Here is a 13,544-nt window from a genome sequence, read left to right on the forward strand (position 1 = left end):
GGCGCATTGGCGAGACCAAACGGCAGAACCCGGTACTCAAAATGCCCTAACGGAGTGTTAAACGCCGTTTTCCACTCGTCCCCCTCTCTGATGCGCACGAGATGGTAAGCGTTACGAAGGTCCAACTTAGTAAAGCACCTGGCTCCCTGCAGAATCTCGAAGGCTGATGACATAAGGGGAAGCGGATAACGATTCTTAACCGTTATGTCATTCAGCCCTCGATAATCCACGCAGGGGCGCAGAGTACCGTCCTTCTTCTTAAAAAAAAAAAACCCCGCCCCGGCCGGAGAGGAAGAAAGCACTACGGTACCGGCGTCAAGAGACACAGACAAATAATCCTCGAGAGCCTTACGTTCGGGAGCCGACAGAGAGTATAGTCTACCCCGAGGAGGAGTGGTCCCCGGAAGGAGATCAATACTACAATCATACGACCGGTGAGGAGGAAGGGAGTTGGCTCGGGACCGACTGAAGACCGTGCGCAGATCATGATATTCCTCCGGCACTCCTGTCAAATCGCCAGGTTCCTCCTGAGAAGTGGGGACAGAAGAAACGGGAGGGATAGCAGACATTAAACACTTCACATGACAAGAAACGTTCCAGGATAGGATAGAATTACTAGACCAATTAATAGAAGGATTATGACATACTAGCCAGGGATGACCCAAAACAACAGGTGTAAAAGGTGAACGAAAAATCAAAAAGGAAATAGTCTCACTGTGGTTACCAGATACTGTGAGGGTTAAAGGTAGTGTCTCATATCTGATACTGGGGAGATGACTACCATCTAAGGCAAACATGGGCGTAGGCTTCTCTAATTGTCTGAAAGGAATGTCATGTTTCCGAGCCCATGCTTCGTCCATAAAACAACCCTCAGCCCCAGAGTCTATCAAGGCACTGCATGTAGCACCCGAACCGGTCCAGCGTAGATGGACTGACATAGTAGTACAGGATCTTGATGGAGAGACCTGAGTAGTAGCGCTCACCAGTAGCCCTCCGCTTACTGATGAGCTCTGGCTTTTACTGGACATGAATTGACAAAATGTCCAGCAAGTCCGCAATAGAGGCACAGGCGGTTGGTGATCCTCCGTTCCCTCTCCTTGGTCGAGATGCGAATACCTCCCAGCTGCATGGGCTCAGTCTCTGAGCCAGAGGAGGGAGATGGTTGCGATGCGGAGCAGGGAAACACCGTTGACGCGAGCTCTCTTCCACGAGCTTGGTGACGAAGATCTACCCGTCGTTCTATGCGGATGGCGAGAGCAATCAAAGAGTCCACACTGGAAGGAACCTCCCGGGAGAGAATCTCATCTTTAACCACTGCGTGGAGTCCCTCCAGAAAACGAGCGAGCAGCGCCGGCTCGTTCCAGTCACTAGAGGCAGCAAGAGTGCGAAACTCTATAGAGTAATCCGTTATGGATCGATCACCTTGACATAGGGAAGCCAGGGCCCTAGAAGCCTCCCTACCAAAAACTGAACGGTCAAAAACCCGAATCATCTCCTCTTTAAAGTTCTGGTAATTGTTAGAACAATCAGCCCTTGCCTCCCAGATAGCTGTGCCCCACTCTCGAGCCCGGCCAGTAAGGAGTGATATGACGTAAGCAACCCGAGCTCTCTCTCTAGAGTATGTGTTGGGTTGAGAGAGAACACAATATCACACTGGGTGAGAAAGGAGCGGCACTCCGTGGGCTGCCCGGAGTAACAAGGTGGGTTATTAACCCTAGGTTCCGGAGGCTCGGCAGACCAGGAAGTAACAGGTGGCACGAGACGAAGACTCTGGAACTGTCCAGAGAGGTCGGAAACCTGAGCGGCCAGGTTCTCCACGGCATGACGAGCAGCAGACAATTCCTGCTCGTGTCTGCCGAGCATGGCTCCTTGGATCTCGACGGCAGTGTTACGAGCGTCTGTAGTCGCTGGGTCCATTCCTTGGTCGGATCCTTCTGTTATGCAGGTGAATGAGGACCCAAAAGCGACTTGGCGAAAACAGAGTCTTTATTCCAGTAAAGGAAATATGCAATACTCCTAGACAAATCGGAGCGGTAAACAAAGCATAAAAAACTAATTCCACTCGTAGTGACGAGGACAGACTGGAGACTCGACCATAAACTGTAGGTTGCCTCGGGAAGGCACCGACCGTAGCAGACTCAGACACCTGCTCACACGCAGCATCTGAGGGAAACACGACACGACAGGGCGAGACAAAGACACAGCACGGTGAACAATATACAAGGATCCGACAGGACAGAAACGGAAGACAAGGGGAGAAATAGGGACTCTAATCAGAGGGCAAGATACGGAACAGGTGTGAAAAGATTAGATGATTGATTAGGGGAATAGGAACAGCTGGGAGCAGGAACGGAACGATAGAGAGAAGAGAGAGAGGGAGGGAGAGAGAAAAAAGGGAACGAACCTAAAAAGACCAGCAGGGGGAAAACGAACAGAAGGGAAAGCAAAAATGACAAGACAATATAAGACAAAACATGACAAGTTTAATCACGTAATAATAATTACAGAGAATTGATTTGATAAAATAACAGCCTTCACTTTTAATGATGCCAAAGACACGGCACTACCCAGACTATTTGCATTGTGCCCCCACCCCCACTCTGTTATGATCTACACATAGCCACCTTAATAACTCTACCTACATGTACATAATTACCTCGACACCAGTGCCCCCCCGCACATTGACTCTGTACCGGTACCCCCTGTATATAGCCCCGCTATCGTGATTTACTGTGTTGTCTAATTATTTGTTATGCTTAACTCTTACATTTGTTAGGTATTTAGGTACTGCATTGTTGGTTATTAAAGGCTTGTAAATAAGAATTTCACTGTAAGGTCTACTACACCTGTTCTATTCAGCACATGTGACAAATAACATTTGATTTGTGGCAAACAAGCTTATGCTGCTCTCACTACATGTGAACACCACACACACACACATATATAAAAACTTTCCCACAAAAGCTAGTAACACGGTTCAGTTGGTGTATTGCTCAAATCTGTTAATGGATAACACTGACCAGCATACTGAGCGACAGAAACAAATGAAGGTCCAATAACAACAAAACATCTGTTTCTTGAAAGAAATGCTAGATTAACAGAAGACAGATGAAGTCAGTATCAACTCTTTCATGGATAAGTAATGATATTTCTGTCGCTGACAGCCAACAGCACCAATAAGTCACCAGAGGGTAAGAGTTGAGAAGCTAAGGAAGTCACAGGATCAAGAAGGATGTTAAGATAGTGACTTCATCAGCAAATATAAAGTCAAGGAAATCCCAGTTTCTGATAGTCTCTCCATTGTTAGTCATCCAAGGCATTATATTGTCACGACTTCCACCGAAGGTGGCTCCTCTCCCTGTCCGGGCGGCGCTCGGCGGTCGTCGTCGCCGGTCTACTAGCTGCCACAGATCAACTGATCCTTTTTCCTTTTCTTTTGGTTATGTCTGTTTTGTTTTCACCTGGTTTCATTTTGGTTAATTATTTATCTCGACATTTCGACATTTGCTTTGGGTTTTTGTGAGGGATTGTTTTAGTTTACTGTCAGTTTGGGTTGCGTTTTTCGCTAGTTCATGTTTTACAGGTGGTTTTTCCCTGGACTGTGTCTGAGTGTGTTTCATGGCTACTGCTGTAGTCAGGTGTCCTGTGATTTTTGAGCAGGTTTATTAAACACCATTTTCATTCTGTACTTGTTTCTACTGTGCCTGACTCCACACCCACATCTCCTTGGGGAGTTTTGACAGAATCCCGCACCGGATATCATGGAGTCAGCAGGAGCTGACGCGCCCACCCCGTCCATGCAACAACATACAGCGGTATTACACCGTTTGGGGACAGCTATGGATCAGGTGTTGGCGAGAATGGAGAGATGGGAGAGGAGCGGCCTCCCTACCCCGTCTCCAGCCACTCTCCATCCTGCACCACCACCCTCTCTGGCGGCGTCCGGCCCCAGCGGGATTCGACTCGCTCTCCCGAGGGACTACGATGAGACGGCTGCCGGGTGTAAGGGGTTCCTGCTCCAGCTGTAGCTGTATCTGGTGACCGTTCACCCGACTCCCTCGGGAGAGGAGAGTGTCAACGTCCTCGTCTCCTGCCTTTCAGGTAAAGCCCTGGAGTGGGCCAACGCGGTCTGGGAGGGCCCGGAGTCAGCGAGGGACCATTACCCAGAGTTCACCTGCCGCTTCCGGGCGGTGTTCGATCACCCACCCGAGGGCAGAGCGGGCGTGAACGGCTGTTTCACTTAAGGCAGTGTCCAGCGGGCCGGAAGTACGTCCCGCTTGGTGTTTGTGATAGATTGATCAGGTGGGCCCACATGCTACCCTCCTCTGGTCATCCGGGGATTGAGAGGACAGTGCGGGCTCTTAGGGGGAAGTACTGGTGGCCCACCTTGGCTAAGGATGTGAGGGTTTATGTTTCCTCCTGTTCGGTGTGCGCTCAGTGTAAGGCTCCTAGACACCTGCATAGAGGGAAGTTACAGCCCCTCCCCATTCCACAGCGGCCTTGGTCACACCTGTCTGTTGACTTTCTTACCGATCTTCCTCCGTCACAGGGGAACACACGATCCTGGTGGTTGTGGATCGGTTCTCTAAGTAGTGACAGAGTCGAAAGAGAGTGGGCAAGGTTCGTCCCATGGCCCGAGATGGCCCAGAATTCACTTCGCCACTCCTGTCGCCGTTTCAGTGTGCGTTGGGTTATCAGTCGGTCCTGGTACCGTGGCATCAAAGTCAGACCGAGGCTCCTGCGGTGGAGGATTGGGTGCAGCGCTCAAAGGAGACCTGGAGAGCCGTCCAGGAATCCTTTAAACAGGCCGGTGGGCGACAGAAGCTGAGCGCTGATCGCCACTGTAGTGAGGCCCCCATGTTCGCACCAGGGGACAGGGTCTGGCTCTCGACCCGAAACCTGCCTCTCCGACTGCCCTGCCGGAAGCTGGGTCCGTGGTTTGTTGGGCCATTTATAGTCCAGAGGAGAATAAACGAGGTGTGTTATAGGTTACAGCTCCCCTCTTAACCCCTCATTTCATGTGTCTCTCCTCAGGCCGGTGGTGGCTGGTCCACTGCAGGACGTTGAGGTACGGGAGGTCCCTCCGCCCCCCTGGACATCGAGGGGGGTCTGGCGTACACTGTACGGTCCATCCTGGGGGGCCTGCAGTACCTCGTGGATTGGGAGGGGTACGGTCCGGAGGAGAGGTGTTGGGTGCCGGTGGGGGACATCTTGGACCCATCTCTGCTGGGTGAGTTCCACCGCCTCCATTCTGAACGCCCTGCGCCTCGCCTTCCGGGTCGTCCTCGAGGCCGGCGTCAGGGTGGGGGGGTACTGTACTGTGGCTCCTCTCCCTATTCGTAAAAATAAAATTCAACAACAACAACAAAAAAGACTGCTGCTTTCAGGAATGGAAACAATTTACAGGTAGGTGGAATGTATTTCTCCCAATGGTACTACAGCAGGGAAAATCAACAACTAAGCCGTCATAGTGGATAAACTACAGACTAGAGAGATTTGGGCAGAGGGGAATGGAAAGATTGGAGAAAATAGGTTAAGGGGATCAGTGACATTTAGTGCAGCAGAGAGAAAAAACAGACGGGCTGACAAAGTGTCAAGAGTAGTGTATCGCTTTTAACCTCTCTTAACCACCCATACCGGATCCGGGATAATTGTCATCAGCAACGCTGAATAGCATAGCGCCACAGTCAAATAATATTACTAGAAAATATTCATGAAATCACAAGTGCAATATTGCAAAACACAGCTTAGCCTTTTGTTGATCCACCTGTCGTCTCGGATTTTGAAATTATGCTTTACAGCGAAAGCAATACAAGCGTTTGTGTAAGTTTATTGATCGCTCAACAAAACAATAAGTACACTTAGCATCAGGTAACTTGGTCACGAAAATCAGAAAAGCAATCAAATTAATAGTTTACCTTTGATGATCTTCGGATGTTTTCACTCACGAGACTCCCAGTTAGTCAACAAATGTCCCTTTTGTTCCATAAAGACATTTTTTATATCCAAATACCTCAGTTAGTTTGGTGCGTTATGCCCAGGAATCCACCGGAAAGGGCGGTCATTCCAAATTATATCCATAATGTCCACAGAAACATGTCAGACGTTTTTTATAATCAAGCCTCAGGGTGTTTTTCAAATATCTATTCGATAATATATCAACCGGGACAGTTGGCTTTTCACTAGGACCGGGAGTAACAATCAAATCAAATCCAAATCAAATTTTATTTGTCACATACACATGGTTAGCAGATGTTAATGCGAGTGTAGCGAAATGATTGTGCTTCTAGTTCCGACAATGCAGTGATAACCAACAAGTAATCTAACTAACAATTCCAAAACTACTGTCTTATACACAGTGTAAGGGGATAAGGAACATGTACATAAGGATATATGAATGAGTGATGGTACAGAGCAGCATACAGTAGATGGTATCGAGTACAGTATATACATTTACATTTAAGTCATTTAGCAGACATATGAGATGAGTGTGTAGACAAAGTAAACAAAGTGGCATAGTTAAAGTGGCTAGTGATACATGTGTTACATAAGGATGCAGTCGATGATGTAGAGTACAGTATATACATATGCATATGAGATGAATAATGTAGGGTAAGTAACATTATATAAGGTAGCATTGTTTAAAGTGGCTAGTGATATATTTACATCATTTCCCATCAATTCCCATTATTAAAATGGCTGGAGTTGGGTCAGTGTCAATGACAGTGTGTTGGCAGCAGCCACTCAATGTTAGTGGTGGCTGTTTAACAGTCTGATGGCCTTGAGATAGAAGCTGTTTTTCAGTCTCTCGGTCCCAGCTTTGATGCACCTGTACTGACCTCGCCTTCTGGATGATAGCGGGGTGAACAGGCAGTGGTTCGGGTGGTTGATGTCCTTGATGATCTTTATGGCCTTCCTGTAACAACGGGTGGTGTAGGTGTCCTGGAGGGCAGGTAGTTTGCCCCCGGTGATGCGTTGTGCAGTCCTCACTACCCTCTGGAGAGCCTTACGGTTGAGGGCGGAGCAGTTGCCGTACCAGGCGGTGATACAGCCCGCCAGGATGCTCTCGATTGTGCATCTGTAGAAGTTTGTGAGTGCTTTTGGTGACAAGCCGAATTTCTTCAGCCTCCTGAGGTTGAATAGGCGCTGCTGCGCCTTCTTCACGACGCTGTCAGTGTGAGTGGACCAATTCAGTTTGTCTGTGATGTGTATGCCGAGGAATTTAAAACTAGCTACCCTCTCCACTACTGTTCCATCGATGTGGATAGGGGGGTGTTCCCTCTGCTGTTTCCTGAAGTCCACAATCATCTCCTTAGTTTTGTTGACGTTGAGTGTGAGGTTATTTTCCTGACACCACACTCCGAGGGCCCTCACCTCCTCCCTGTAGGCCGTCTCGTCGTTGTTGGTAATCAAGCCTACCACTGTTGTGTCGTCCGCAAACTTGATGATTGAGTTGGAGGCGTGCGTGACCACGCAGTCGTGGGTGAACAGGGAGTACAGGAGAGGGCTCAAAACGCACCCTTGTGGGGCCCCCGTGTTGAGGATCAGCGGGGAGGAGATGTTGTTGCCTACCCTCACCACCTGGGGGCGGCCCGTCAGGAAGTCCAGTACCCAGTTGCACAGGGCGGGGTCGAGACCCAGGGTCTCGAGCTTGATGACGAGCTTGGAGGGTACTATGGTGTTGAATGCCGAGCTGTAGTCGATGAACAGCATTCTCACATAGGTATTCCTCTTGTCCAGATGGGTTAGGGCAGTGTGCAGTGTGGTTGAGATTGCATCGTCTGTGGACCTATTTGGGCGGTAAGCAAATTGGAGTGGGTCTAGGGTGTCAGGTAGGGTGGAGGTGATATGGTCCTTGACTAGTCTCTCAAAGCACTTCATGATGACGGAAGTGAGTGCTACGGGGCGGTAGTCGTTTAGCTCAGTTACCTTAGCTTTCTTGGGAACAGGAACAATGGTGGCCCTCTTGAAGCATGTGGGAACAGCAGACTGGTATAGGGATTGATTGAATATGTCCGTAAACACACCGGCCAGCTGGTCTGCGCATGCTCTGAGGGCGCGGCTGGGGATGCCGTCTGGGCCTGCAGCCTTGCGAGGGTTAACACGTTTAAATGGCCGCCTTTCTCTTTTGCATACAACTCACTGAGAGCCCCCACCTATCCACTTACGCAATGTGGTCGTTCACACTCATTCTTCAAAATAAAAGCCTGAAACTATGTCTGAAGACTGTTGAAACCTTGAAGAAGCGATAGGAAAAGGAATCTGGTTGATATCCCTTTAAATGGAGCAATGGGAGGCTATGGAACATGTAGTTTTCAAAATAGAGGCCACTTCCTGGTTTGATTTTTATCAGGGTTTTGCCTGCAATATCAGTTCTGTTATACTCACAGACAATATTTTGACCGTTTTGGAAACTTTAGAGTGTTCTATCCTAATCTGTCAATTATATGCATATTCCAGCGGGCTGGTGCTGAGAAATAGGCGGTTTACTTTGGGAACGTTATTTTTCCAAAAATAAAAATAGTGCCCCCTAGTGTCAAAGGGGGTAGTTTGTGGATGTATGCTCTTTTTAAGAAGTGCAACAGTGGCTCTGTTGTGTTGTATAACTGCCCACTGAACACTAGCAAAAACACTTATCCCACCAGACATGCCACCAGGGGCCTTTTCACAGTCCCCAAATCCAGAACAAATTCAAGAAAGTGTACAATATTATATAGAGCCCTTGCATGTTACTTCCTTCCATCTCATATTGCTCAAATAAACAGCCAACCTGATTTTTAAAAAAAACAGATAAACACCTCAAAAAGCTTCTCCCCTATTTGACCTAGATAGTTTGGTGTATGCATTGATATGTAGGCTGCATGTGCCTTTAAAAATGTTTTTATGTAGTTCTGTCCTTGAGCTGTTCTTGTCTATTGATGTTCTGTATTATGTCATTCTGTATTATGTTTCATGTTCTGTGTGGACCCCAGGAAGAGTAGCTGCTGCTTTTGCAACAGCTAATGAGGAGCCTAATAAAATATCAAATACCACCCACACAGAGCTACGGTCAAGTCCCAGCATAACTGCTCACCTATAGCTCCTTGTCTGTATCTGTCCTTACATTTTCTCTACAAAAGAATAATAAGCCTACACTGTATTGGAATTATCATTTCAAATAGGCCCATAAATCTGTGTGAACAAACTGAAATGTAACAAAAACCTTTCGCTCTCACTCTGAAATTGTAAGTCCACTTCTATTGCTCTCAGACTCACTTCCTGCTGGACTCCAACCAATGATGTGTATAAACCCTGGATTGCTGATGCTATGTTTTGGCCATGGAGAGGCTTTGAAGCCATACTGGCACTCAGAAAAGCAGGCCTCCATAGGAATGAATGGAATTCTGCAGTATTTAATTTAAATGTTTAAAGGACAAAATCACATGCATTTAAGTATTTTTTGTTTTGGTGGGGATATTGACATTAATACTTTCAAAAAAAATAATTATCATTTAAAAAAGGTACTTAAAGGTTTTTATACATAAAACCCTGTCATTCATCTAGTGCACACATAAATCATTGATTCGAACCAGTGTTGCATAACAACCACCAAGTGTGCGTGTGTGTGTGCATTCATTGAGTGTAACATTGCACCTCTGACTTGCATAATATGCCAGGCTGCTTCTGGGTGCTAACGCAGGAGAGCACTCCAAGCTAATGTTTATTCAGCGCATGAGAAGGTGAGATTGTACAGGGTAGTCTTTCTAATGCTATCCAAGCTGATTTTCTGAGTTCATATAATACTATTATTACCATATTTCCTCTGCCTTCCATGGATGATAAACACCTAAGTCAGTAGGTTTTAGTAGCTACATAAAAAAGGGCACTTGTTTAATAAGTTACTAGTGACACAGGACATGGCACCTGCACACTTTCTGACCATATAGTATTAGAGCTGTACAGTGATGTTGCAGCAGGTGTTACTGATGTTGCAGGTAGGACCCAATATGAAATGGGCATGGGGCTTTCCCACCCAGACTAGATATGCATACATGTATTTGTTAATGATAAAAAAGTAATGTTGTTATTAAAGTAATGACTATATGCCGTGGCAGAACCAGGGTGGAATTCCCCTTTAATTGTGTTTTTTTCAAGGTGTGTTTGTATGTGTGTGAAGTTTCTCCACTTTGCCTATTCCTGGGTGCTAAAATTCGAATAGTTCGACTAATTTCAGTTTTGTGACAAAACAACAACAATAGCCGATTAATTAGGGACGATTTCAAGTTTTCATAACAATCTTAATCAAAAAACAATGAAAATCAAATTCAAATCAAATGGCACCGATTGTGGCCGATTACATTGCACTCCACGAGGAGACTGCGTGGCAGGCTGACCACCTGTTACACGAGTGCAGCAAGAAGCCAAGGTATGTTGCTAGCTAGCATTAAACTTACTTTATAAAAAACAATCAATCTTATCATAATCACTAGTTAACTACACATGGTTGATGATATTACTAGTTTATCTAGCTTGTCCTGCGTTGCGTATAATCGATGCGGTGCCTGTTAATTTCTCATCGAATCACAGCCTACCTCATCAAACGGGTGATGATTTAACAAGCGCATTCACGAAAAAAGCACTGTCGGTGCACCAATGTGTACCTAACCATAAACATCAGTGCCTTTCATTAAAATCAATACATAAGTATATATTTTTAAACCTGCATATTTAGTTAATATTGCCTGCTAACATTAATTTATTTGAACTAGGGAAATTGTGTCATTTCTCTTGCTTTCTGTGCAAGCAGAGTCAGGGTATATGCAGCAGTTTGGGCCGCCTGGCTCATTGCGAACTGTGTGAAGACCATTTCTTCCTTACAAAGACCGTAATTAATTTGCCAGAATTGTACATAATTATGACACAACATTGAAGGTTGTGCAATGTAACAGCAATATTTAGACTAATGCCACTCGTTAGATTCACTGAAAGAATTAACGTCTTGTTTTCGAAATGATAGTTTCCAGATTTTACCATATTAATGACCTAAGGCTCGTATTTCTGTGTGTTATTATGTTATAATTAAGTATATGATTAGATATTTGATAGAGCAGTCTGACTGAGTGGTGGTAGGCAGCAGCAGGCTCGTATTCATTCATTCAAACAGCACTTTCCTTTATTTGCCAGCAGCTCTTCGCTGTGCTTCAAGCATTGAGCTGTTTATGACTTCAAGCCTATCAACTCCCGAGATTAGGCTGGTGTAACCGATGTGAATTGGCTAGCTAGTTAGCGGGGTGCGCACTAATAGCGTTTCAATCGTGACGTCACTCACTCTGAGACCTTGAAGTAGTTGTTCCCTTTGCTCTGCAAGGGCCGCGGCTTTTGTGGAGCGATAGGTAACGATGATTCGAGGGTGGTTGTTGTCGATGTGTCCCTGGTTCAAGCCCAGGTAGGGGCGAGGAGAGGGACGGGAGCTATACTGTTACACTGGTAATACCATAGTGCCTATAAAAACATCCAATAGTCAAAGATTGATGAAATACAAATGGTATAGAGAGAAATAGTCCTATAATTCCTATAATAACTACAACCTAAAACTTCTTACCTGGGAATATAAGACTCATGTTAAAAGGAACCACCACCTTTAATATGTTCTCATGTTCTGAGCAAGGAACTTAAACGTTAGCTTTTTTACATGGCACATATTGCACTTTTACTTTCTTCTCCAACACTGTGTTTTTGCATTATTTAAACCAAATTGAACATGTTTCCTTATTTATTTGAAGATAAATTGATTTTATTGAAGTATTATATTAAGTTGAAATAAACGTGTTTGTTCAGTATTGTTGTAATTGTCATTATTACAAATAAATAAATCAGCTGATTAATCGGTATCAACTTTGTTTGGTCCTCCAATAATCGGTATTGGCGTTGAAAAATCATATTCGGTCGACCTCTAGTATGTTGTGTAGTAAGCTGTTAGAAGCCCATGTGCCTCACTCTAATAATTTGGTCCCTTTCCCCCTCATAACTTAGCCTACTGTTGGTGGTGCATAGCCTATATCCTGTTATAGATAAATGTAAACATTGAATATTGTAAGAGCTTTCATTGCCTGTTTATATACCCCCTTTATTTATCCTATGGTTCTGACTTGGTGTACAGGTAGAATACCGTAAGAACGGCCCATACGGCCCACACATGGGCGAGGGGGGACGGTTTAAAATGATTCTGTTACACTTAGAAACAACATTTGTTTAAGCAAAAAGGAAGTAAATTAGGCTGATACACTCAGACAAGGCTCCACTGATAACCAGATGTAGCAGTGGTAATGATTCACACCATGGTGTTGAAAAGAAAGCTCTGCTGTTGGGACAGATTTACGTAGGCCCCAACGGTTTGTGGGCACCGTTTGTCACCGTTATAGTGCAATTAATGTATTGTTTAGTGTCGCGTGTAGTGGCTCTGCTGGCATGCATCTAAAAAATGTGTTTGCCCCACCAAGATATACATGTTAAAATCAACACTGGTTATGGGGGTGGGTGACAGACATAGACCGTAAGTTACTGCACCAAGTGTACACCTGCAATAATACTATAAGTGCATTGAGAATAAATGGTTGGATTGCAGAAGCTACTAACGAAGTCAATAATATAATTGAATTACGTTATGTTTAGATGGGACATCCTGAATGGGACATGATGTGAAGATAAGAAAAGTAGCAAAATAAACACATACGTACATAGCTAATGTGTCTTACCTTTTTGACAGTTTTGTGAGTAGGGACCGCACTAAACGCAGCGGACGACACTGACAGTTCACCCATGACAATTTCGCTGTTCTTGCTCACTGTCATGGCTGAGTATTTTTCCGCCACGTTCTCGCTCTCCTTTACTTCTTTGCTGGCTTGTTTCAGCTCCAACTTTCCGTCCCCTAGAGTGTCCGACATTCCGATAAATAATGAAAACGTGCAACAAATTAGTTATAACGTGGTAGTAGCTAGTTAGCTACAGAATTAGTGTTGCTGCCAACTGTTCGGTATTTTGAGGAAGAGTGAATTATTTGTGCAGCTGAAGAAACCATTTGGTATATTAGTTGGCCATTTTATCTTTACAAACTAGTTTAGCAATTGCTGTCATAAAACGGCTGGTTGCCTGCGCAGTTCCTTCGCGTGCACCAAGCTGCAGTCTTTTTGCATAGCAGTCACCTGAAAATGTGCGCTATGGGGGTGATATGAGCCAAAATTAAGCCTATGCAACCGTACCACCGTGTGGCTATAGCCTGCCATTGAAAGTCTAACTGGCATGACATGAGACCAACGCCTTGCTAACGTCTGCGTGACGGCTGCGTGTTAATAAACCTAGGCAACAGTACCACCCTGTGGCTAACCTGCATGTTAATGAAAGTCATAAAGTGTATTTCATGTTATCGCTAATGGCCTAGAAAATATTATGTCCAATCTATAGATAATCTGTCTTTCCCTCAACACCTCATGGGATGGTATAGTATCTAATAAGAGTTGTGACCGTGACTTTCAGTCGAATAGAGGAGTTCATACGTTTTCCCAGAG

The 13,544-nt window shown here is 45.4% G+C and overlaps 1 protein-coding gene across 1 annotated transcript in view; it reads right to left on the reverse strand.

The window, feature by feature from the left end:
• Window positions 1-13,195, reverse strand: part of LOC124003344 (S-adenosylhomocysteine hydrolase-like protein 1) — a 77,298-nt gene extending 64,103 nt beyond the window's left edge. Inside the window, exon 1 of the mRNA XM_046311512.1 lies at window positions 12,735-13,195. Within this exon, the coding sequence (XP_046167468.1) occupies window positions 12,735-12,923 (189 nt within the window). The 5' untranslated portion in view covers window positions 12,924-13,195. The remainder of the gene's footprint in view (window positions 1-12,734) is intronic.
• Between the last annotated feature and the right edge of the window lie 349 nt (window positions 13,196-13,544).

The sequence above is a fragment of the Oncorhynchus gorbuscha genome, linkage group LG18 (assembly GCF_021184085.1).
Source record: "Oncorhynchus gorbuscha isolate QuinsamMale2020 ecotype Even-year linkage group LG18, OgorEven_v1.0, whole genome shotgun sequence".
Classification (NCBI taxonomy): Eukaryota; Metazoa; Chordata; class Actinopteri; order Salmoniformes; family Salmonidae; genus Oncorhynchus; species Oncorhynchus gorbuscha.